This window comes from Manis javanica, chromosome 12 (genome assembly GCF_040802235.1).
Source record: "Manis javanica isolate MJ-LG chromosome 12, MJ_LKY, whole genome shotgun sequence".
NCBI lineage: Eukaryota > Metazoa > Chordata > Mammalia > Pholidota > Manidae > Manis > Manis javanica.
Window position 1 is genome coordinate 56,400,522 of NC_133167.1, and position 23,745 is coordinate 56,424,266.

Here is a 23,745-nt window from a genome sequence, read left to right on the forward strand (position 1 = left end):
AGAATTTTTAAGTGATGTAAATTGTCAGCAAAATAGGCTATATTATCACTAAACCTCATTGGGTTGAAGCAATAAATTGCTCTTGACCATGTGCATCCAGGATCAGCTGGGACCTCTTTGTACTCAACTTGGATGGGGCTGAAGAAGTGGCCACTCTGGGATCATTCCAGCAGAGGCCCTATTAGATCTTGTATTGGCAATTAAATGCCCCCCACCCCAACAACTCATTGGCCAGAACTTGTCACAAGACCCCACCCAACCAGGAAGTATAATCCTTCCATGTGTCCAGAAAGAAGAAAGCCAGCAATAGTTGGTAAAAATGTGACTACCACAGTCTGCCCTTCTAATCACCAAATATGTAATTCACTCTCCTTCTTGCAGGCAAAATATACTCATCCTCTTCCCAAGGGAGATAACTCGAATGTCCCATTGGGCATGGTATCAAACTCAAAGTCTGGGATCTATGGGTGATCTGTTGCTAGTCTCTACATCAGATCTTGATGCAAATTAAAGACCTACACATGCCCAAAATATAGCCCCTAACATACAGCCAAACCACATAATACTTATAACGCTCCCATTCAGAAAGGAAGAAGAAATGTATATACTTCTTTCTTCCTCTTTCCTGACCCAGTTCCTAGTATTTGGGGCCTAACAAGCACCAGTGAGAGAACCATGTAGTAAAATCATTTCTCTGGGCCATTTTATCCAACTGAAAGGATGTCCTGTGTATGACCTAATTCATTCAGAGTTTTTAAGGTATACTGGCCATATCTTTGATTTGATTCTTGTTGCAAGACTGAGTCTTAATCATTCAAAACTTACCTCAGTTTTTATTTTTACAGTTTCAGGTTAAGAAGCAGCTTCATCTTCCATCTCTGCAAGACCCTGAATCTGTGACTTTCCCTAGTCTCTATAATTCCTGATTATAAACCTGCCAGTCCTTTTCTAAGCTCACTTCTCATGATGCCTAGCAAAACACAGTCAATAGCAACCATCACATTACTAACATTTTGTTTTCCAATCTCTCCCCCTAAGGCTATAAATTCATTAGATACATTGTTTGCTTTATTTTGGTGAGAATTGTACTAAATATTTTGCCACTGTGTGATACGGATCATCATCTTTACAGACTACAATGACCATTTCTTTCACTATTTTACACTCGGCCTCCAACCTGATGCCACATGTCTTAGGGGCTTCTCATTTTTCTTTCTTTTCTTTCTTTTTATTTTTGTAACAGCAGCATCTCATTTCCATACCAATTTTTCTGTTAGTCAAAGCTAGGCTAGTCTTTGCTGCCATAACAAATCTATTCTCAGATTTGAGTTGCTTACCACAAATGCAAGTTCATTTATTGCTCATGTTACAGTCCAGTGAGGACTGGGCAGTTTTCCTATAAAGCTATCCTCTAAGAAGTAACTCTCCTCCAACTGAGATTTGATTTTCATCTTAGTGTGCCATATTTGAAGTTATATAAAGCAGCATAATTGTGAAGAATTTGGGTGGCTGGTTATTTTTATGTCTCTCTCCACCCTTCACCTTCCAGTGTGAGAGGGCCTCCCTTGCAGTAAAGTCTGGGACTAGACTTCAGAGAAGAGGCAGGAGGTTCTTCCAAGTATTGGGGAAGACTGATACGGGTAGAAGATGGGTGAAGAGGTAAAGAGGAAGAGAAAGTTCAGGGAACTGGGGTAAAACAGTGAGATTGTAGAGGGAATGGAATGAGGTATGATACACCAAGGCCTTCAGAAACCCCAGTGAAATGGACATCAACCACTAAAGAAGTAGTGGTTCTCTTGGGAGCAGGAAAGTGACAGGACAAAGTACTTGGAAGGAAAAACAATTTCTTCATTGGTAGTTTGGACCAACTTGGAAGGTCCAAAGACCACTTGAAGGTGGTCTTCTTGGTGACTGATGTAAATATTTTATTTTCAGGATCTGAAGTTCTTCTGATAGGTGTAGAAACTCAAGAGTTCAGGGAAATTAAACATAAAACCATGCTTTTCCAAATGTTTCCATCAAAAATCTTATCACAACTTTAAACTGAAGGTGTCATTTGTGTTTGTCTCCAAATTGAATAGGTTAAGATGCTTTCAAAAACATACAATGGAACCTCCTTTTAAAAATATAAATATATTTCTAACTTCTTAAATGTTGATTTTGTAGAATTCCCTTTCAAAATGTATTTTTTATTGGTATCTGTCCCACTTTTCCTTTCTCACAAACATGACTCCAAGCATGTTTCCCCAGTGATCCCCCAAGGCCTGATTAGCGTCTCAATTTCCTTTTTTAATAAAAAATCCAATCAGGAGTCACTTAATGTTCCTGATTGGGTTTTTAAGTACAAAAGAAATGGTGGTGCAAGTTGAGCTGTGAAAGAAGCACAGGGCAGATACCCAGGACTGCTTTAGAAAGATTAAGGACAGGGTTTTGTTTTAATTTCTTTGCTGTCCAGGGGCTACAAACCTATGTAGGACTCCCACTTTGGGGTGACCTGATGTGAATATTTGCATCTGTTAATGCAAAAGGCTCACCTCAGAGCGATCTGAGGGAGAGTTCTGGGAACTGAATAAATGAGGCCAGTCCCTTAGGGGACCATTTCTTCTTGAAAGAAAGGCCAGGGACAGAGGAGGCCCAGAGTGCTAAAGAAGTGAATCAGGGCCTAGAAAAATTGAGTGAGTTCTAACTAGTTTTATGTAGTTGAGATTTTTTAATGTACTCACATTCCTTAATAGAAATATTTAAAATCTGAACTGAGTAGATATTCTATTTCTTTATAAATGAACTACAAACATGCACTCTCAGGCATTTGTGTATATATGTGTGTGTACGTAATGTTGTTTTTATGTTTTATCCATGGTTATGACTTATGGTTGACAAAAATCTCTTGAGAGATACATTTAGGTAAATTATCTTGATTCCATGCACTTGACCAAAATTAAACATTCTAGCCTTTGCCAGGCTAAGAACTTCATCTTTGTGAGAGCTTGGAATAGAGGAAAATTAGTCAGGGGATCCAGATTTTCTTGCCATCAAGTTATCTGGGATTTTTTTCTACTTTTCCAATATTTTGTGAATCCATCTAGTTCATCTCAGAGATTTCCTGGATGCACACCATAATGTTGTTGAAAATACCTATTGAACACTTATCTGTCATATCAATTTGCTTTCCAAAGCTATCTTTAGAAGTGCAGGGCTTGGAGAAGCTTCTCTTTGGTTTGACTAGTGGATGAAAAGTGGAAAAATGCATAGTAAAACATCTACATGAAAACAACCAGAAGTTGGCTGAATTGTCATTACAAATATACTATCCATAAGTTATTATTAGGTTTTATTTGCTTCGTTTTTCTATATAAGAACATTTCCTACTTTGAAGGTGGCAACCCAGTGCCTCATCCCAAATATGGAACAATACTTCTGAGATCATCTACTGGCATCTAAAAATACATTGCAGAAGTTCTTCTGATTAAAAAGAAATCAGTTTCATTGATTAAATTCTGTAATGCTGTCAAGCACATGAGATAATACACTTCCTTAAAAGCTTTTTAAATGATTGTCTGTGTTGAAGATGATCACCCCCACATAAGGCAGAAATAACTTCTAAGTCTCATGATAAATTATACATAGCCATAAATTAAAATTTTTATATGTTTCAGGTGGCTGAACTTGTAACCAGTGAGTTCTTCGAACAAGGAGATCGGGAGAGGTCAGAACTTAAACTCACTCCTTCAGTAAGTACCTCTTTTTATTATGACATATTTATACTTTTTAATGACATTTAAAAAAGTGACTCTAAATCACAACTTGAAAATGGAGTTAAGGAAGCACTCCTGAAAGTTTAAAACTTTAATTAAGCTTTGATGCTAAACACTCTTATTCCCAGGTTTCCAGTTAAGAGTGGTAAGCTCCTTAACAAGCATTCCTGAACTCCCACAGTGAGACAAGTAAGCACAAGGGTGGCATTTGAATAGCTCAGAGCCAAGTGCTGGCATTACATATGTGGTCAATGGCTACTTTAGAATAGAAACACAGAAAGAACTTAAAGGCAAGCTATTCAGCCTTGAGGCACTAAAATGGACAGCTGCAGTAAATAATGGATATTCTGGATTTTATTTTCCAATTTCGAACTTACCCAAATCCCAAAAACGAATCATTTTCAAGTCTCTCTTTCTTTTCCTTGTTTGCAAAATGAAAAGTTTTGGGAACTAGGTTCTACTAATTGAAATGGTATTTATTTTGAATTCATCCATTCAATTGTTATATGACAATGTAGTAAATAGGCTGAGGATAATGGTGTTTTTTTACTCATCAGAACACAAGACATCAATTCCTCAGTCACCACGCTCAGGAGGGGGAGGCCTCTTTATTCTTAATAAGTGGTTACTAAAAATATATAACCCAACAACTTTAAAAATGGTGCAAAATATTTGTAAGCCTGGCACAGCACAGTAGATTCAATGAAGCTCAAGAAATGAAGCTCAATTTTCAAAAATGTCTGTTTATAAGGATTCTAATCAACTGAGTTTCGAACTTTTGGGTATATTTATAAACATTTCAAGCTTTAAGACACTTTTCTTTGCTGAGATTTAAAAGTAAGACAAAGCAGCAAAACTAGCTCCTAGCCTAAATAGTTTCAACTCTTTGAAGTCAGAACTCAACAGTCTTTACTAATTTTGATTATTCTAAATTTGTTGCTTACCTATAAAAGTTCAGAAGACAACATAGGTTAAAATACTCACCAATTATTTTAGTTTCCAAAGCAACATCTGTTTATACTGTTCTCAGAAAATCCCTTTATTCTTTTTTTGTTGATGTGAGCATATTTGGTTATAAAAATAAAGGTACTAGATTGGGATAAATAGTTAATGTCTAAAATCTAGTATAATCCAAATTTCTCTCAGTTACATATCTGTTTTCAAATAAAAGCTTTCCCTCCTTTCAGAAACTGTTTTAGAGGCATCCTCTGACAGGTTTGCAATGCAGCAATACCACAGGCCATTTAATTAAAATGAAAAAATAATGAGTCATTTGCCAGTATTGGGAGCTGGCAGGTTCAGTGGCTGCAGCACTAAGAAGCCTTGGACTGTAGGCTCAGATAAGACATTGTCTGAAGACACAGATCAAATTAATTTTGTGATGGCAACACAGCTCTAAAGGCTACTCTTTCCTCACAAGAGACTTCTTAATACTGTTGATGGTCATCTCCTGGCTGCTGTCACAGGGGCATCCCTCATTAGTCTTTTTCCAAAGATGTCTGAAAATACATGCACCCAGAGGTGACACCTGCTGTGTTAATTATATCTTGATATTTCAAAATAAAGTTGTCTGGGAGTCCCCTTCAGATGTCATGGTCCCAAAGGTATCAGAGTAACTTTCTGAAGACAAAGGCTAGTCTGGACCACAGCCAAAAAATTAATAGTGGAAGCAGTGAGTCCACTAATAAAATATACTTGAGCTTCTATCTCCAGGTATCAAGCATGAAGCTGGACATTGTGCCCAGCCATGAGTAAGGCACCATGTTCCCTGCCCTCAAAAAGCTCCTCAACTGGTGGGAAATGTAAACATGAAATAAATAATCAAATTACAAGATACCAAGTGCTGTAAAAGGAAAGGACAGGACGATGTGCTATTTCACATTTCCACTAATCAAACATTTATTAGTAAGTGACTAGTCCAGAAATAAATCCTTACAATTATGGTCAACTGATTTTTAACAAGGATATCAAAAGGTCTGAAGGGGGGAAATTAATCTTCTCAAATAGTGCTGGTACCACAGGACATCCATATGTGAATGAAATAAGTAGGACCTCTACCTATCACTAGACCACAAAATACCCAAAATAACCTCAAAATGGATCATAGCCCTAATTATAACATCTAAAACTATGAAACACTTAAAAGGAAACAAGGTATAAATCTTCTGGATTGTATTTGGCAATGGTGTCTTAGATATGACACCAAAGCATAAGATACAAAAGATAAAATAGGTAAAGTGGACTTCATTGAAATTAAAAACTTTGTCAGTCAGAGGACACTATCAAGAAAATGAAAAGAGATGACACTAGAGAACTAAAGAGGGTGGCATGAGAGGTGAAACAGAGGCTTCCTCGTAAAACCACACATAATACAAAAATATAATTAACACAACTAATCCTGAAAGAGCAACAGGAAAGAAGGCTGCACCAGACTGCATACACCTGGACAGAAGAAAAGACCTCATGGAATAGTGTAATGTACCACAGCCATGATCTGACCGGACCTAAGCCCTTCCGCCACCCCAGCTCGTTGGTAGGAGGAAGAGAAATAGAACAGGGAGGGAGTGAAGGCCTGGGACTGCTGAACAACTAGCTCTAGAGATCTGCTCTGGGACCACAAACCTACATTGCATGGTGCTCTGGTGATTAGTGGGGCTGCAAAGCTAACACAGGTGGAATACCTGGAGAGACTGAGATTCCAGCTGCTTGTGGAAAACAGGGATCCATATCTAGCTGCTCTGGGACAAAAGAAAGGCAGGTAGTCTGAGAGACTTCCTAACAGCAAGAGGGCTCCTAAAAGGGCAAGGATTGCACAGAGCTAACTACTCAGGGGAAAGGACAGGAGACAAAATTGTCCAAGCACACTCTGCCCAGAAGGTTGGGAACATTCAGGAGTTTCAGTAACTCCATCCCCCTGGCTGTATACGCAGCTCCAAGGCCCACCACTGTGACATGCAGCCTGTTGCACCTTCTCCCGGCCAGTCTGCTCCTGGCTCACAAACTGGCAAGCCCTTCCCTGGCGTTAGGCCTGCCAGAGGGAAGCCCCACCTACAACAACTACAATCACAAAGCACAGAGGCTTACACCTGTGTGTTTAGCCCACTGGTTCTGGCAGGGGAGACAGGCATAGCAGCCAGGAAGCAGGAAACAGCTCTTTCCTCCATCCAGGCACCAATCCTGCTCTCCTATGACACTCAACAATGCTCCAGGGGCTGAGCAGCTTCAGAGAGTAGAGCTTCTGAGCACTAGAGGGCCCCACATACAAATATGAAATGTCAAAGGAAACTGGTTCAAACAAAAAATAATACAAACACCAGAAAAAGAGTCAAATGACACCGATCTCATCAGTGTTACTAAAAGAGTTTTCAAAATAAAAATCATAAACATGCTCATGGGGGTACAGAAAAATATTCAAGAACTCAGGAACGAATTCCAGTCAGAGATCCAATCTGGAAGGAATACCATGGAGGTTCTTCAGGGAGGATTAGATATGGTGGAGGAGATGATAAATGAAATAGAAATTAAAGAAGAGGAATAAAGCAGGCTGAGGCAGAGAGAAAAAAGGATCTCTAAGGAATAAAAGAATACTTAGAGAACTGTGTGACCAATCCAAACAGAACAATATTCATATTATACAGGTACCAGAAGAAGAGGAGAGAGAAAAAGGGATAGAAAATGTCTTTGAGGAGGTAATTGCTGAAGAATTCCTCAGTCTGGGAAAGGAGATAGTCTCTCAGGCCATGGAGGTGCACAGATCTCCCAACACAAGGGACCAAGGAAGACAACACCAAGACATATAATAATTAAAATAGCAAAGATCAAGGATAAGGACAGACTATTAAAAGCAGCCAGACAGAGAAATAAGGTCACATGAAAAGGAAAATCCATGAGGCTATCATCAGACTTCTCAGCAGAAACTTTACAGGCCAGAAGGGAGGGGCATGATATATTTAATGCAATGAAGCAGAAGGGCCTTGAACCAAGAATACTGTATCCAGAATGATTATCATTTAAATTTGAAGGAGGGATTAAACAATTTCCAGATAAGCAAAAGCTGAGAGAATTTACCTTGTGCAAAGCATCTCTGCAGTGTATTTTGGAGGGACTGCTATAGAAAGAAGTGTTCCTAAGGCTAAACAGCTGTCACCATGGGTAATAAAACCTCAGCAAAGAAAGTAGAACAATTAATTACTAAGCAAATGCAAAATTAAATCAACTACCCTCAAAGTCAGTCAAGGAATAGACAAAAAGTACAGAATATGATACCTAATATATAAAGAATGGAGAAGGAAGAAAAAGGAGGAGAAGAAAGGAACCTATGGTTTGTGTTTGTAATAGCATACTAAGTGAGTTAAGTTAGACTCTTAGATAGTAAGGAAGTTAACCTTGAATCTTTGGTAACCATGAATCTAAAGCCTGCAATGGCAATAAGTACATACCTATCGATAATCACCCTAAATGTAAATGGTTTGAATGCACCAATCAAAAGATATAGAATCACTGAATGGAAAAAAAAACAAGACCCATCTATATGTTGCCTACAGAAGACTCATTTTAAACTCAAAGACATACACAGATTAAAAGTGAAGGGATGAAAAATATACTTCATGCAATTAAGGGAGAAAAAAGCAGGAGTTGCAGTACTTGTATTAGACAAAATAGACCTCAAAAAAAGAAAGTCACAAGAGACAAAGAAGGACATTACATAGTGATAAAGGGGTCTATCCAACAAGAAGATATAGCCATTATAAATATCTATGCATCCAACATAGGAGCACCTACATATATGAAACAAACACTAACAGAATTAAATGAGGAAATAGAAAGCAATGCATTCATTTTAGGAGACTTCAACACACCACTCACTCCAAAGGACAGTTCAACCAGACAGAAAATAAGTAAGGAGACAGAAGCATTGAACAACACATTAGAACAGATGGACCTAACAGATACCTACAGAACTCTCCATCCAAAAGTAGCAGGATACACATTCTTCTCAAGGGCACATGGAACATTTTTAAGAATTTATCATACACTAGGCCACAAAAAGAGCCTCAGTAAACTCAAAAAGATTGAAATTGTACCAACCAGCTTCTCAGATCACAAAGGTATTAATGTAGAAATAAGTTACGCAAAGAAAACAAAAAATCCTACAAATGCGTGGAGGCTTCACAACATGCTCCTAAATAACCAATGGATCAATGACCAAATAAAAACAGATATCAAACAGTATATGGAGACAAATGACTACAATAATTCAACACTGCAAAATCTGTGGGACACAGTGAAGAAAGTGCTGAGAGGAAAGTATATTGCAATACAGGCCTACCTCAGGAAAGAGGAACAATCCCATATGAACAGTCTAAACTCACAATTAATGAAACTAGAAAAAGAAGAACAAATGAGGGCCAAAGTCAGTAGAAGGAGGGACATAATAAACATTAGAGCAGAAATAAATAAAATCAAGAAGAAAGAAACAATAGAAAGAATCAATGAAAGCAAGACTCGGTTCTTTGAGAAAATAAACAAAATAGATAAATCCCTAGCTAGACATATCAAGAAAAAAAGAGAGTCTACACACATAAACAGAATCAGAAATGAGAAAGGAAAAATCACTACGGACACCAAAGAAATACAAAGAATTATTAGAGAACCCCGTGAAAAACTATATGCTAATAAATTGGATAACTAAAAGAAATGGACAACTTTCTAGAAAAATACAACCTTCCAAGACTGACCCAGGAAGGAACAGAAAATCTGAACAGACCAATTACCAGCAACAAAATTGAATTGGAAATCCAAAACCTACCTAAGAACAAAAGCCCTGTACCAGATGGCTTCACTGCTGAATTTTATCAAACATTTAGTAAAGACCTAATACCCATTCTCCTTAAAGTTTTCCCTAAATAGAAGAAGTGGGAATACTTGCAAACTCATTTTATGAGGTCAGCATCACTCTAATACCAAAACCAGGCTAAGGCACCACAAAAAAAGAAAATTACAAACTAATATCCCTGATGAACAAAGACGCAAAATACTCAACAAAATATTAGCAAACCAAATTCAAAAATATATCAAAAAGATCATAGACTATGATCAAGTAGGATTTATTCCAGGGATGCAAGGATGGTACAGTATTTGAAAATCCATCAACATCATCCACCACATCAACAAAAAGAAGGACAAAAGCCACATGATCATCTGCCTAGGTGCTGAAAAAGCATTCAACAAAATTCAACATCCATTCATTATAAAAACTCTCAATAGAATGGGCATAGAGGGCAAGTACCTCAACATAATAAAGTCCATGTATGATAAACCCACAGCCAACATCATACTTAAAGGCAAGAAGATGAAAGCCTTTCCTTTAAGATCAGAAACAAGAAAAGGATCTCTCCACTTTTATTCAACAGAGTACTGGAGGTCCTAGCCACAGCAATCAGACAACACAAAGAAATAAAAAGCATCCAGATTGGAAAAGAAGAAGTTAAACTGTCCCTGTTTGCAGATGACATGGTATTTTACATATAAATCCCTAAAAAAATCCACTCCAAAACTACTAGATCTAATATCTGATTTCAGGAAAGTTGCAAGATACAAAATTAATACACAGAAATCTGTTGCTTCCCTATACACTAATGATGAAGTAGCAGAAAGAGAAATCAGGAAAACAATTCCTTTCATAATTGCATTAAAAAGAATAAAATACCTAGGAATAAACATAACCAAGAAAGTGAAAGACCTATACTCTGAAAATGGCAAGATACTCATGAGAGAAATTAAAGAAGACACCAATAAATGGAAACACATCCTGTGCTCATGGATAGGAAGAATTAATATTGTCAAAATGGGCATCCCACCTAAAGCAATCTACAGATTTAGTGCAATTCCTATCAAAATACCAACAGCCTTCTTCAATGAACTAGAGCAAATAGTTCTAAAATTCATATGGAACCACAAAAGATCCCAAATAGCCAAAGCAATCCTGAGAAGGAAGAATAAAGCTGGGGGGATTACAGTCCCCAACTTCAAGCTCTACTACAAAGCCACAGTAATCAAGACAATTTGGTACTGGCACAAGAACAAACAATAGACCAATGGAACAGACTAGAGAGCCCAGATATAAACCCAAGCATATATGGTCAATTAGTATATGGTAAAGGAGCCATGGATATACAATGGGGGAAATGACAGCCTCTTCAACAACTGGTGTTGGCAAAACTGGACAGCTACATGCAAGAGAATGAAACTGAATTATTATTTAACCCCATACACAAAAATAAACTCAAAGTGAATCAAAGACCTGAATGTTAGTTATGAAATCATACAACTCTTAGAAGACAACATAGGCAAAAATCTCCTGAATATAAACATGAGCAACCTGTTCCTGAATGCATGTCCTCAGGCAAGAGAAACAAAAGCAAAAATGAACACATGGGACTACATCAAACTAAAAGGCTTCTGTTCAGCAAAGGACACCATCAACAGAACACAAAGTCATCCTACAGTATGGGAGACTATATTTGTAAATGACATATCCAACAAGGGGTTAACATCCAAAATACATAAAGAACTCACATGCTTCAACACCCAAACAGCAAATAACCTGATTAAAAAATGGGTGGAGGATATGAAGAGACAATTCTCCAAAGAAGAAATTCAGATGGCCAACAAGAACATGAACAGATGCTTGATATCACTAATCATCAGAGAAATGCAAATTAAAACCACAGTGAGATATCACCTCACACCAGTAAGGATGGCCAGCATTGAAAAGACTAAGAACAACAAATGCTGGTGAGGATGCAGAGAAAGGGGAGCCCTCCTACACTGCTGGTGGTAATGTTAACTAGTTCAACCACTGTGGAAAGCAATATGGAGGGTCCTGAAAAATACTAAAAATAGAAATACCATTTGACCTGGGAATTCCACTCCTAGGAATTTGCCCAAAGGATACAAGTTCTCAGATTCAAAAAGACATCTGCACCCCTATGTTTATCACAACACTGTTTACAATAGCCAAGACATGGAAGCAACCTAAGTGTCCATCAATAGATGAATGTATGAAGAAGAGGTGGTACATATATGTAATGGAATACTATTCAGCCATAAGAAAGAAACAAATATTACTATCTGTAACAACATTGGCAGAGCTGTGGAGGATATTATGCTAAGTGAAATAAGCCAGGTGGAGTAAGACAAGTGCCAAATGATTTCCCTCATTTGTGGAGTATAACAACAAAGCAAAACTGAAGGAACAAAACAGCTGCAGACTCACAGACTCCAAGAAGGGACTAGTGGTTACCAAAAGGGAGGGTTGTAGGAGGGTGGGTGGGGAGGAATGGAAAAGGGGATTGAAGAGTATTATGTTTCATACACATGGTGTGCAGAGGTCACACTGCTGGTGGTAATGTTAACTAGTTCAACCACTGTGGAAAGCAATATGGAGGGTCCTGAAAAATACTAAAAATAGAAATACCATTTGACCTGGGAATTCCACTCCTAGGAATTTGCCCAAAGGATACACCGGGAAGACAGTGTAGCACAGAGAAGGCAAATAGTGAATCTGTGGCATCTTACTACACTGAAGGACAGTGACTGCAATAGGGTATGGGGGGGGACTCGATAATATGGGTGAATGTTAACCACATTATTTTTTTATGTAAAACCTTCATAAGAGTGCCTATCAATAATACCTTAATAAAAAAAGAAAAAGAAAAAGAAATAAAAAAAGAAGACATGACAAAAAGAAAGAGGAAATGAAGGATTAGATATACAGTGAGATTTTCAATTAAGGATCCAGAAATTTTCGATTGAGGTGAACTTGAAAAAATACTTGAATGGAACGAGGATGAGGTCATTGTACTTCCTTAATAGTTTCATGCCAAGCCTATTACACTGTTACATCCAGAGACTTAGTGAAACATTTGTTCCTTTTGGTGGTGAGAGGGAAGGGGTTTCCACCTCCCTGGTGTTTGAAAATGAAGTGTTCATCCTTAGTAAAAAAAAAAGAAAGAAAGAAAGAAAGAAAAGAAAAGAAAAAGACAAGCCATAGAGTGGGAGAAATTATTTGCAAATAATGTATCTGATATAGACCTAGTATCTAGAATATATAAAGAACTATTACAACTCAACATAGAAGAGACAAATAACCCAACATTAAAACTGGGCAAAGGATCTAAAGAGACATTTCTCCAAACAGTATATGTAAATGGCCAATAAGCACATGAAAAGATGCTCAAAATCATTAGTCATCAGAGAAATGCAAATCAAAACCACAGTGAAATACACTTCACATCCACTAGGATGGCTATAATAAAAGTCAGACAATAATAAATGTTGACAAGGATGTGGAGAAATTGGAACTTCATATATTGCTGGTAAGAATATAAAATAATATGGCTGCTTTAGAAAACAGTTTGAAACAGTTGGGGAAACAACTCCTCAAAACCTTAAACATTAGAATTACTATATGGCTCACCAGTTCTACCTCTAGGTATATCCCCAAGAAAAATGCACATACATCTGCACAAAAACTTGTCCATGAATATTCATAGCAGCATTATTCATAATAGCCAAAAAATGGAAAGAACCCAAATGTCTATCAACTCATGAATGGATAAAAAGGGTACTATGTCTATATAATTGGAATATCTTTTGGCAATAAAAGTGAAGTACTGAAACATACTACAGGAGTAAACCTTGAAAATGTTATGCTAAGTGAAAGAAGCTGGTCACACAAGAACACATATCATATGACTCCATTTATATGAAATGTGCTGAATAGGCAAATCTATACAAACAAAAAGTAGATTCGTGGATGCCTAAGGCTGGGGATTTGAGGAACAGTGAGGATTTAAGCTAATTGATATGGGATTTTTTAGGTCGGGTGATAAAAATGTTCTAACATTGTGGTAATTGGTTATACAACTAATTGTGAATATACTAAAAATCAATGCATTTTTTAAAAAAGTAATTGTATAATATACACAAGAATAGAGTAAGTAAGAAAATTTCAGATAACAATGAGAGCTGTAGAGAAGATAAAATAGGATAATATTTTTTAAAAGAACATTTCAGACCAAAACTCACGCAGTTCACAGGAACCATCCCTTCTCCAGCACATTTCACAGTCTTCTCCAAATTCTAATCCTCTTTTCTGATTTTTAACATTTCACATTGCCTGACAAGGATAAGCAGAGCCTGTGGGAGTCAGTGACCTACCTCAGATATTTCCCTCAGTGTTGCCCTTCCATCGTCTTGTGAACCTTGGCAGCTAGTGATTTATGCCCCACCCACGCTCACCCTCATTCATAAGTCTGAAGGGTGAAAGATTTCTTAACATCCTGGGACCAAGGGGATGTCGTGGATATGCCCTCAAGACCTATGTGAACGCCAAAACGATGCCGATGCCACATTTTATCTGGAGGAAAAACAACCTACTGTAAGATTGTAAGGCAGGACAAAGTCACTTCTTAGAGCCCAACCTTACTCTTTAAGAACAGAGGGAAGAATGTTCTCTTTGGAGAAGAACTGGCGGTGTTTTTCAAGGAATCCATATTAGCCCTCCCCTTCCAACTGACTATTTCCCTTTTTATGTCTGTCCAACAGAAATATGTCACTTCTTTTTCTCAAAAAATATATCCGAATTTTCTAAACATTATAATACCACAAAGTTTAAAGGCTGGGAATGAGGAGAGAATAGGTACCTCCCACCATCATCCATCAGATGATAGATGAAAATTTAGAAATTTATTAATGACACAGAACTGTATTGAAAAATACACAGAATTGTCAAACCAACTCCCCACCCTGAAAAGTTAATACAAACAGTTTCTATTTAAAATGAAATTGCTTTAAGTCTATTCCAATCTACCCCAACTCTTTTATCATAAAAATAAAAGCCTGCATTGTTTTGTGGCAGTAAAGCACATCCATTCCCCTTGACTTGTACCCAATTCCCAAGGACCTGATGGCTTGATTTAGTGGCGTTTACCAATATCCAAAGACGGATTTTGGCCTCAAGGAGTTGTGTGCTATAAAGTTCAAATAAATTCGCTTACACATCTCATAAAAAAAGTGAAAATATTTTATTTCTCACCACAGATAAAGGAGAAATAAGTACATGTAAAGATTGATAGTGATTTGTGAAGTGTTCAGTTGGTAAAAATTGGATCATTGTGGCAAAGCATTTGACAGAGCACCTGTGAAATACTCCAGTGTAATAAAGCAAGCGTCTCCACCCTCTTCTAGGCTATTTTTGATCGGAACCGGAAGGATGAACTGCCTCGGTTGCAATTGGAGTGGATTGACAGCATCTGCATGCCTTTGTATCAGGTAATCATGATTTGGGAGGATCTGCGGGTCCTGACCAAGCCAGGAAAGAAGAGTGTACGTACACTGCTTTCAGAAGCATTGGTTTCAGGAGCCCCTTCCAGGGTATGTATGTTGCTAAGACTCAGTTGCACTTTATCTTTTCTTGGATTTCTGACTGTCCCCCTGTAAAAGTTGGTACTGGGGAACCAGAGACCTGAATTCTCCTAAAACATCATCTCCATGGGTCTCAACTCCCTCATCTGTAAAGCAGAGAGAATAACACTTTATCTAGTATTTCCCAAACCATACCCGATGGAACACAAGTATCCGACCATAGCCTAATAAATACTTCTTCAAAAAAAGCTGTCAGGCCAAACAACTAGGGCACTGCCATGAACATTAAAATACTGAAGGCTCAGAGAATTCCTTCAGGAAAGAAACATGTCTAACCCTGATTAATTCTGAATTTCTCAAACATTTGACCATGGAAAACTTTTTTTATTTTATTTTTTTACAATTCCTGGTTTACTTTCATTAATATCATGTGAGTCATGAGAGTTTCATGAAACACGGTTTTCTGCTCTGATCCCGTGGTCTGGGCCATGGGGTTTTGAAAACCACCTTCCATCTTAAAAATCTGCCTGTCTCTAAGATGCATGTGACAAATGCCAACCATTGAATTCTAAGTAAGATGCTCTAATGGTTTCTAGCTCTGCTGCCTGGTGTTCAGAACTCTGCTCCTGGCAAGGGGACAAATGTCATTGGCTTTGAATGTTCACACTCCAATTTTTGAGTACGGGTTAGAGCTGGCAGTTTAGTGTACATTGGCTTTTAATTCTACTTCCAAGCATTGGCTTTCATGTGTAAACCTGGCAAGTTCTTTACCCCCTACCTAGCTCAATCAGACTGAGCTTCTTTTCTATCTTCAAAGTGAGAAACACATGCAGGGAAAGCAAAACCACTTTAGTTTCTCACTCTGTGTAACTCCATTAAAAACACGGTATTGTTTTTTAAGGACCTCACAATCATTAAGTTCCAGGCTTATCTACTACTTTGTTTCCAGCACTTTTAGGAACTGCTGAGCCCTGTCACATTACCCTGAAAAAAAACCCTAAAATACTATCTTAAAAATGGAAATGTAATTTAATGGCTATAAACAACAAAAATAAGTTCACTTTTTGTTTCATATTATCTATTAAAAATATGATAATATAAAATCAAAGTTTCAAAATAATCTAAAATATTTTAGTTATAAATGGGACATAATGTTCTTTTACTTAATAATGAAAGATAAGGTGAAAAAAATCAAGAATGATGTATATTGTAAGAAGATCCTTAACTCTCTTTTCTTCTTTTCTGCTCCTCTTATCCTTGCTCCTCTGAAAAAGTGGGGCCCCCATGTGTAAAGCCCACAGCTGTTGGGTCAAATACATCTGGCTTTGCTAAATGGACCTTGACAACCCATGTTGAATTACTTTTTAATGTTATTCAGTTTTCTGTGCACACTTAGGCGATAAATGCAATGAGTTCTTGCAATTAATAAATTCCTTTACTGTATGTAAAACTTCAGAGAATGAAGAGAGATATTTGTGGGACTGATGAATCTTTGGTATTAGTTTGCAAAGCTACTTTGGAATGAACTCAAAGTCCATCCACTCTTCCTTTGTAACTGGTTACAGTAAATGCTGAAAAGGACTCTCATACACTTTTCCAGGTGAATTTAATTGTTTGATTACTGATTCACAATCATTTTGGCTTATTTTACACTTCCTATTAAATACTTTGGAAGTTAGTTGAGTTTAAACAGGAAATAGTTTCCAGAATTTAGGGAGTAATATTACCACAGCACACTATCTATCATACTTGATTTTTCACATTTTTCCTTACTACTCATCTGTGAAGTTAGATGCATGTGCTGTTTTTATCCACAGGAAGTTAATTTGTAGAAAGTTGAAGTGACACTCCTACCAACTTAAAGTTGTGTCCCACTCATTCATAGCATTGGCTTTGATGCAGAGGCCTCTCAACGCCCATCCCACCTCTGCGGGCTGGGTCTTTCACAGCTGTTTCTTATTAAGCTAACCAGGGAGCGTCATGGCATTCTGAAGAGGGATGTGAATGGAGCTGTTTATAAAAGTGCATATTCATACCTGCTGCTGCATCTTCTCAGTTCACAAAGCAGAAAAATAATGCTCTTTTCTGAATTCTTAATTATCACTTGCTAAAAATGAAATCTCAGAAATTTCATTTGTAAATTCTTTATACGGCTTTGAAACCAACATTTCAGAAACCCTCAGACTGAAACTTGTTATTTTAAGTATCCCCTTTGAGAGTCTCTATTTTGTTCCATCTCAGGCAGCTGGCTTTTTTGTTGTTGTTCTTTAACGACATGATCTCACATGAACTGTAGGTGCTCCAGACTAAATCTTGAGGAAATGACTCACCAAGCAAGGAAGGTCACTGAGGTGACACTAGTCACTGAGGCAAAATGTTGGCAGGAACTGCCGTTGTTGCAGAAAGGCCAGTATGGGGTGTTGGACATGAAAATGCAAAAATGAAGAGTCTGAGAAGTTAGACGGCAAATGGAAAAGGACGCAGATGGCAGGAATCTCCAAACGTGATTGGTCTGAATTACAGGGCATAAGTATCCAGTGTGACCTTGTTAAGTCATTCTGGGCATCGGGCAAACGGATACAGAGTAATACGTACAGGTAAGCGGTTTTCTCTCTTATGGCCAGGGCCCTGACCTATAAGGCAGGTTTGGGTGGCAGGAAACCTCATGTAGAGCCTGAGACAAACAGACATTTTGTAGAGCTCTGGAATCCCTCTGCTGGTGGAACAGTGCAGAAAAATGCAGTCCAGTGAGGAAGCTAAGCACAGGCACCCATCGGTTAGCTTAGGGTTGTGCTTGTCAAATATCAGATCAAGCACTTGCCGCTTTCACTCCAGTTTGAACTTTTTCTCTCCTCTAAACAAAGGGTAGAAAATCACTACTCTTAAGCACCAGAAGGGCTACTTATTTGTATGCCTATGTGGGAACCCGGAAAAACTACACTGGTACATTTTCGATGCCCATTGCATTTAAAATTGAGACTCTTATGTCTGAGATAACTTCAGTTTCCAACCAATTTGTGCCTATGTTGAGCAAAAACAATAAGAATGTCCCAGCCCCACAAAATTTATTCATTAGTGTGACTCCAGGGGGAAAAATCCCGGGGCAAATTTGCCTTTGAAACTGTAATCTGTCAAAGGGAGAAATCAAGTGGGAGAAATCCGTTTATTTCTTATGTCTCTCCTGATCCAGCTGCAGAAGAAGAGAGAGTTCTATCCAACCTCTCCCATCCAGAGAAGCCCTCACTCGCTCTTGTAATTATTACCTATTGATATCGAGATGTACTAAAGCCGGTGAGAGGTTCTGGAAATATTGCAATTTTACCCACAATTAGGAAGTTTCCTAAGTAATCCAGTGATTTACTGAAAGTCACTGACAGAAAATATATAAAAGCATATCAATAAAGTGGCCGGTAGAGAAAGAACGTACAGAGAACAGCACCAGATCAATGGATAGTTATATAATAGTGAGATGCAACATGCTTATATAGGTCTATCTGTGAGTATATAAGTCTTGCTCATCTTTTTAACGTTATGGTTCCAAACTTTTCTTTAAAAAAAATAAAAAATGGGCCTAACAGACAGAAGTCATGATTTATATGTGACACCATTTTAATCAGGAAGCATATAGGAAGCCAAGAGTGGGCAGGGAACCATCAGAGTGTGGTACCCAAGAGAAGACTAAACCGTGGTTAGTTAGCTCTGTCCTAGCAGGGTATCTCAAAGGAATACATTGACATCTGATTCCTCTGCTTTCTGCTGTCTTTGCTCCCTGCTGGGGATCCATTAGCCTGCTGCTCAACAGCTTTGGAGGGAGAAAAAATAGAAAGAAAGAAGAAAGAGAGAGGGAGAGAGAGAGAGAAACCATCAAAATTTGAAGTCATTGCTGCAGCAGCCTTAGGGATAAACAGAAAACCTGATGTGGCAACATGACAGCTTTTTGCAACAGCCAGCTAAGGCTTTACTCTTTGTTTTCATTCTCAACTTAATCAAACATAAGTGTCTCTAGAATTTTAATGAGGCACAGACACATTAGAAACATTGTTTATTAAGGATTAAGGGACTTAATTTTTATTATGAACATTATCAGATTTTCAGCTCATTCCAAACTGGATCTTGATTGTGGAATAGATGTTTTTCACACATAATGCAAAAAAAGCTTGACCTAGACAGGATATAGCAAGAATCATCTATTTCTCCATTAGAAGGAGGAAGAGTTTGGCAAGTGTAGTGCTTCTTTGTAAAAATATCATGGAGTTTCTGCAGCAGGCAGGGCTTCTGATGTTATGGTTACAGTAACTTTTGTCCTTTTTTCTGCCTTCAGTTGAAACAGTCTTTTTTTTTTGGTATCATTAATATACAATTACATGAGCAACATTGTGGTTACTAGATTCCCCCCCATTATCAAGTCCCCACCACATACCCCATTACAGTCACTGTCCATCAGCCTAGTAAGATGCTATAGAGTCACTACTTGTCTTCTCTATGCTATACTGCCTTCCCCGTGCACTCCCTCCTACATTATGTGTGCTAATCATAATGCCCCTTATTCCCCTTCTCCCTCCCTTCCCACCCATCCTCCCCAGTCCCTTTCCCTTTGATAACTGTTAGTCCATTTTTGGGTTCTATGAATCTGCTGCTGTTTTGTTCGTTCAGTTTTTGCTTTGTTCTTATAGTCTTCAGATGAGTGAAATCATTTGACACTTGTCTTTCTCTGCCTGGCTTATTTCACTGAGCATAATTCCCTCTGGCTCCATCCATGTTGTTCCAAGTGTTAGGATTTGTTTTCTTTTTATGGCTGAATAATATTCCAGTGTGTATATGTACTACATCTTCTTTATCATTCATCTACTGATGGACACTTAGGTTGCTTCCATTTCTTGGCTAAATAGTACTGCTATAAGCATAGGGGTGCATATGTCTTTTTGAAACTGGGCTCCTGGATTCTTAGGGTTAATTCCTAGGAATGGAATTCCTGGGTCAAATGGTACTTCTATTTTGAGTTTTTTGAGGAACCTCCATACTGCTCTCCACAATGGTTGAACTAGTTTACATTCCCACCAGCAGTGTAGAAGGATTTACCTTTCTCCACATCCTAGCCAACATTTGTTGTTGTTTGTCTTTTGTATGGTGGCCATCCTAATTGGTGTGAGATGATATCTCATTGTGGTTTTAATTTGCATTTCTATGATGATTAGTGATGTGGAGCATCTTTTCATGTGTCTGTTGGCCATCTGAATTTCTTCTTTGGAGAAGTGTCTGTTCAGCTCTTCTGCCCATATTTTAATTGGATTATTTGCTTTTTGTTTGTTGAGATGTGTGAGCTCTTTGTATATTTTGGATGTTAACCCCTTATTGGATATGTCATTTATGAATATATTCTCCCATATGAAGGATGCCTTTATGTTCTACTGGTGGTGTCCTTTGCTGTGCAGAAGCTTTTTACTTTGATATAGTCCCACTTGTTTATTTATGCTTTTGTCTCCCTTGCCCAGAGAGATATGTTCATGAAGAAGTTGACATATTTGTATTCAGGAGATTTTGCCTATGTTGTCTTCTAAGAGTTTTATGGTTTCATGACTTATATTCAGGTCTTTGATCCATTTCAAGTTTACTTTTATGTATGGAGTTAGACAGTAATCCAGTTTCATTCTCTTACATGTAGCTGTCCAGTTTTGCCAACACCAGCTGTTGAAGAGGCTGTCATTTCCCCATTGTATATCCATGGCTCCTTTATCATATATTAATTGACCATATATGCTTGGGTTTATGTCTGGACTGTCTTTCCTGTTCCACTGGTCTGTGGGTCTGCTCTTGTGCCAATAGCAAATTGTCTTGATTATTGTGGCTTTGTAGTAGAGCTTGACGTTGGGAAGCAAGATCACCCCTGCTTTATTCTTCTTTCTCAGGATTTATTTGGCTATTTGGGGTCTTTTGTGGTTCCATATGAATTTGAGAACTATTTGTTATTGTTCATTGAAGAATGTTGTTGGTATTTTCATAGAGATTGCATTGAATCACTAGATTGCTTTAGGCAGGATGGCCATTTTGACAATATTAATTCTACCTACCCAAAAGTATGGGATGAATTTATATTTATTATGAATTTCCTCTTTAATTTCTCTTTAGAGTGTCTTGTAGTTTTTGGGGTATAGATCTTTCACTTCCTTGGTTAGGTTTATTCCTAGGTATTTTATTCTTTTTGATAAAATTGTGAATGGAACTGTTTTCCTGATTTCTCTTTCTGCTAGTTCATCATTAGTGTACAGGAATGCAACAGATTTCTGTGTATTAATTTTGTATCCAGCAACTTTCCTGAATTCAGATATTAGTTCTAGTAGATTTAGAGTGGATTCTTTAGGATTTTTTATGTACAATATCATGTCATCTGCAAACAATGGCAGTTTGACTTCTTCCATACCAATCTGGAGGCCTTTTGTTTCTTTGTGTTGTCTGATTGCCGTGGCTAGGACCTCCAGATCTATGTTGAATAAAAGCAGGGAGAGTGGGCATCCTTGTGCTGTTCCTAATCTTAGGGGAAAAGCTTTCAGCTTCTTATTGTTAAGTATGACGTTGGCTGTGGGTTTGTCATACATGTCCTTTATTATGTTGAGGTACTGGCCCTCTATACCCATTTTGTTGAGAGTTTTTATCATGAATGGATGTTGAATTTTGTTGAATGCTTTTTCAGCATCTATGGAGATGATCATGTGGTTTTTTGTCCTTCTTTTTGTTGATGTGGTGGATTATATTGATGGATTTTTGAATATTGTACCATCCTTGCATCCCTGGGATGAATCCCACTTGATCATGGTGTATGACCCTCTTGATGTATTTTTGAATTCAGTTTGCTAATATTTTGTTGAGTATTTTTGTATCTATGTTCATCAGGGATATTGGTCTGTAGTTTTCTTTTTTTGTGGTGTCTTTGCCTGGTTTTGGCATTAGAGTGATGCTGGCTTCATGGAATGGTTTGGAAGTATTCCCTCCTCTTCTATTTTTTGGAAAACTTTAAGGAGAATGGGTATTATGTCTTCTCTATATGTCTGGTAAAATTCAGCAGTGAATCCATCTGGCCTGGGGTTTGGTTCTTGGGTACTTTTTTGATTACTGGTTCAATTTCATTGCTGGTAATTGGTCTGTATAGATTTTCTGTTCCTTCCTGGGTCAGTCTTGGAAGGTTGTATTTTTCTAGAAAGTTGTCCATTTCTTCTGGGTTATCCAGTTTGTTAGCATACAGTTTTTCACAGTATTCCTAATAATTCTTTGTATTTCTGTGGTATCCATAGTGATTTTTCCTTTCTCATTTCTGATTTTGTTTATGTGTGTAGATTCTCTTTTTTTTTCTTAATAAGTCTCGCTAGGGGTTTATGTATTTTGTTTATTTTCTCAAAGAACCAGCTCTTGGTTTCATTAATTTTTTCTATTGTTTTATTCTTCTCAATTTTATTTATTTCTTCTCTGATCTTTATTATGTCCCTCCTTCTGCTGACTTTGGGCCTCATTTGTTCCTCTTTTTCCAGTTTCAGTAATTGTGAATTAGACTATTCATTTGGGATTGTTCTTCCTTCTTTAAATAGGCCTGGATTGCTATACACTTTCCTCTTAGAACTGCCTTTGCTGTGTCCCACAGAAGTTGGGGCTTTGTGCTGTTGTTTTTATTTGTCTCCATATATTGCTTGATCTTTGTTTTAATTTGGTCATTGATCCACTGATTATTTAAGAGCATGTTGTTCAGCCTTCATGTGTTTGTGAGCCTTTTTGTTTTCTCTGTACAATTTATTTCTAGTTTTACACCTTTGTGACCTGAGAAGTTGGTTGGTACATTTTCAATCTTTTTTAATTTGCTGATGCTCTTTTTGTGGCCTAGTATGTGGTCTATTCTGGAAAATGTTCCATGTGTACTTGAGAAGAATGTGCATTCTGCTTCTTTTGGGTGGAATGTTCTATATATGTCTGTTAGGTCTATCTGCTATAATGTGTTGTTCCGTGCCTCTGTGTCCTTACTTATTTTCTGTCTGGTTGATCTGTCCTTTGGAGTGAGTGGTGTGTTGAAGTCTCCTAAAATGAATGCATTGCATTCTATTTCACCCTTTAATTCTGTTAGTAGTTGTTTCACATGTATAGGTGCTCCTGTGTTGGGTACAGAGATATTTATAATAGTTATATCCTCTTGTTGGACTGACCCCTTGTCATTATGTAATTTCCTTCTTTGTCTCTTGTTACTTTCTTTATTTTGAAGTCTATTTTCTCTGATACAAGTACTGCAACTCTTGCTTTTTTCTCCTTATTGTTTGCATGAAATAACTTTATCCATCCCTTCACTTTTAGTCTGTGTATGTCTTTGGATTTGTAGTGAGTCTCCTATAAGCAGCATATAGATGGGTCTTGCTTTTTTATTCTTTCTATTATTCTGTGCCTTTTGATTGGTACATTCAGTCCATTTACATTTAGGGGGTTATCGATAGATATGTACTTATTGCCATTGCAAGCTTTGGATTCATGGTTACCAAATGTTCAACTGCAACTCCTTTACTATCTAACCATCTAACTTAACTCATTT

At 37.6% G+C, this 23,745-nt stretch overlaps 1 protein-coding gene across 2 annotated transcripts in view; it reads left to right on the top strand.

The window, feature by feature from the left end:
• PDE11A (phosphodiesterase 11A) overlaps positions 1-23,745 on the top strand; it is a 387,045-nt gene that overhangs the window by 337,395 nt on the left and 25,905 nt on the right. For both annotated transcript variants that reach the window (XM_073218656.1, XM_073218657.1), the window contains exons 18-19: positions 3,657-3,731; positions 15,009-15,092. In XM_073218656.1, the coding sequence (XP_073074757.1) occupies positions 3,657-3,731; positions 15,009-15,092 (159 nt within the window). The remainder of the gene's footprint in view (positions 1-3,656; positions 3,732-15,008; positions 15,093-23,745) is intronic.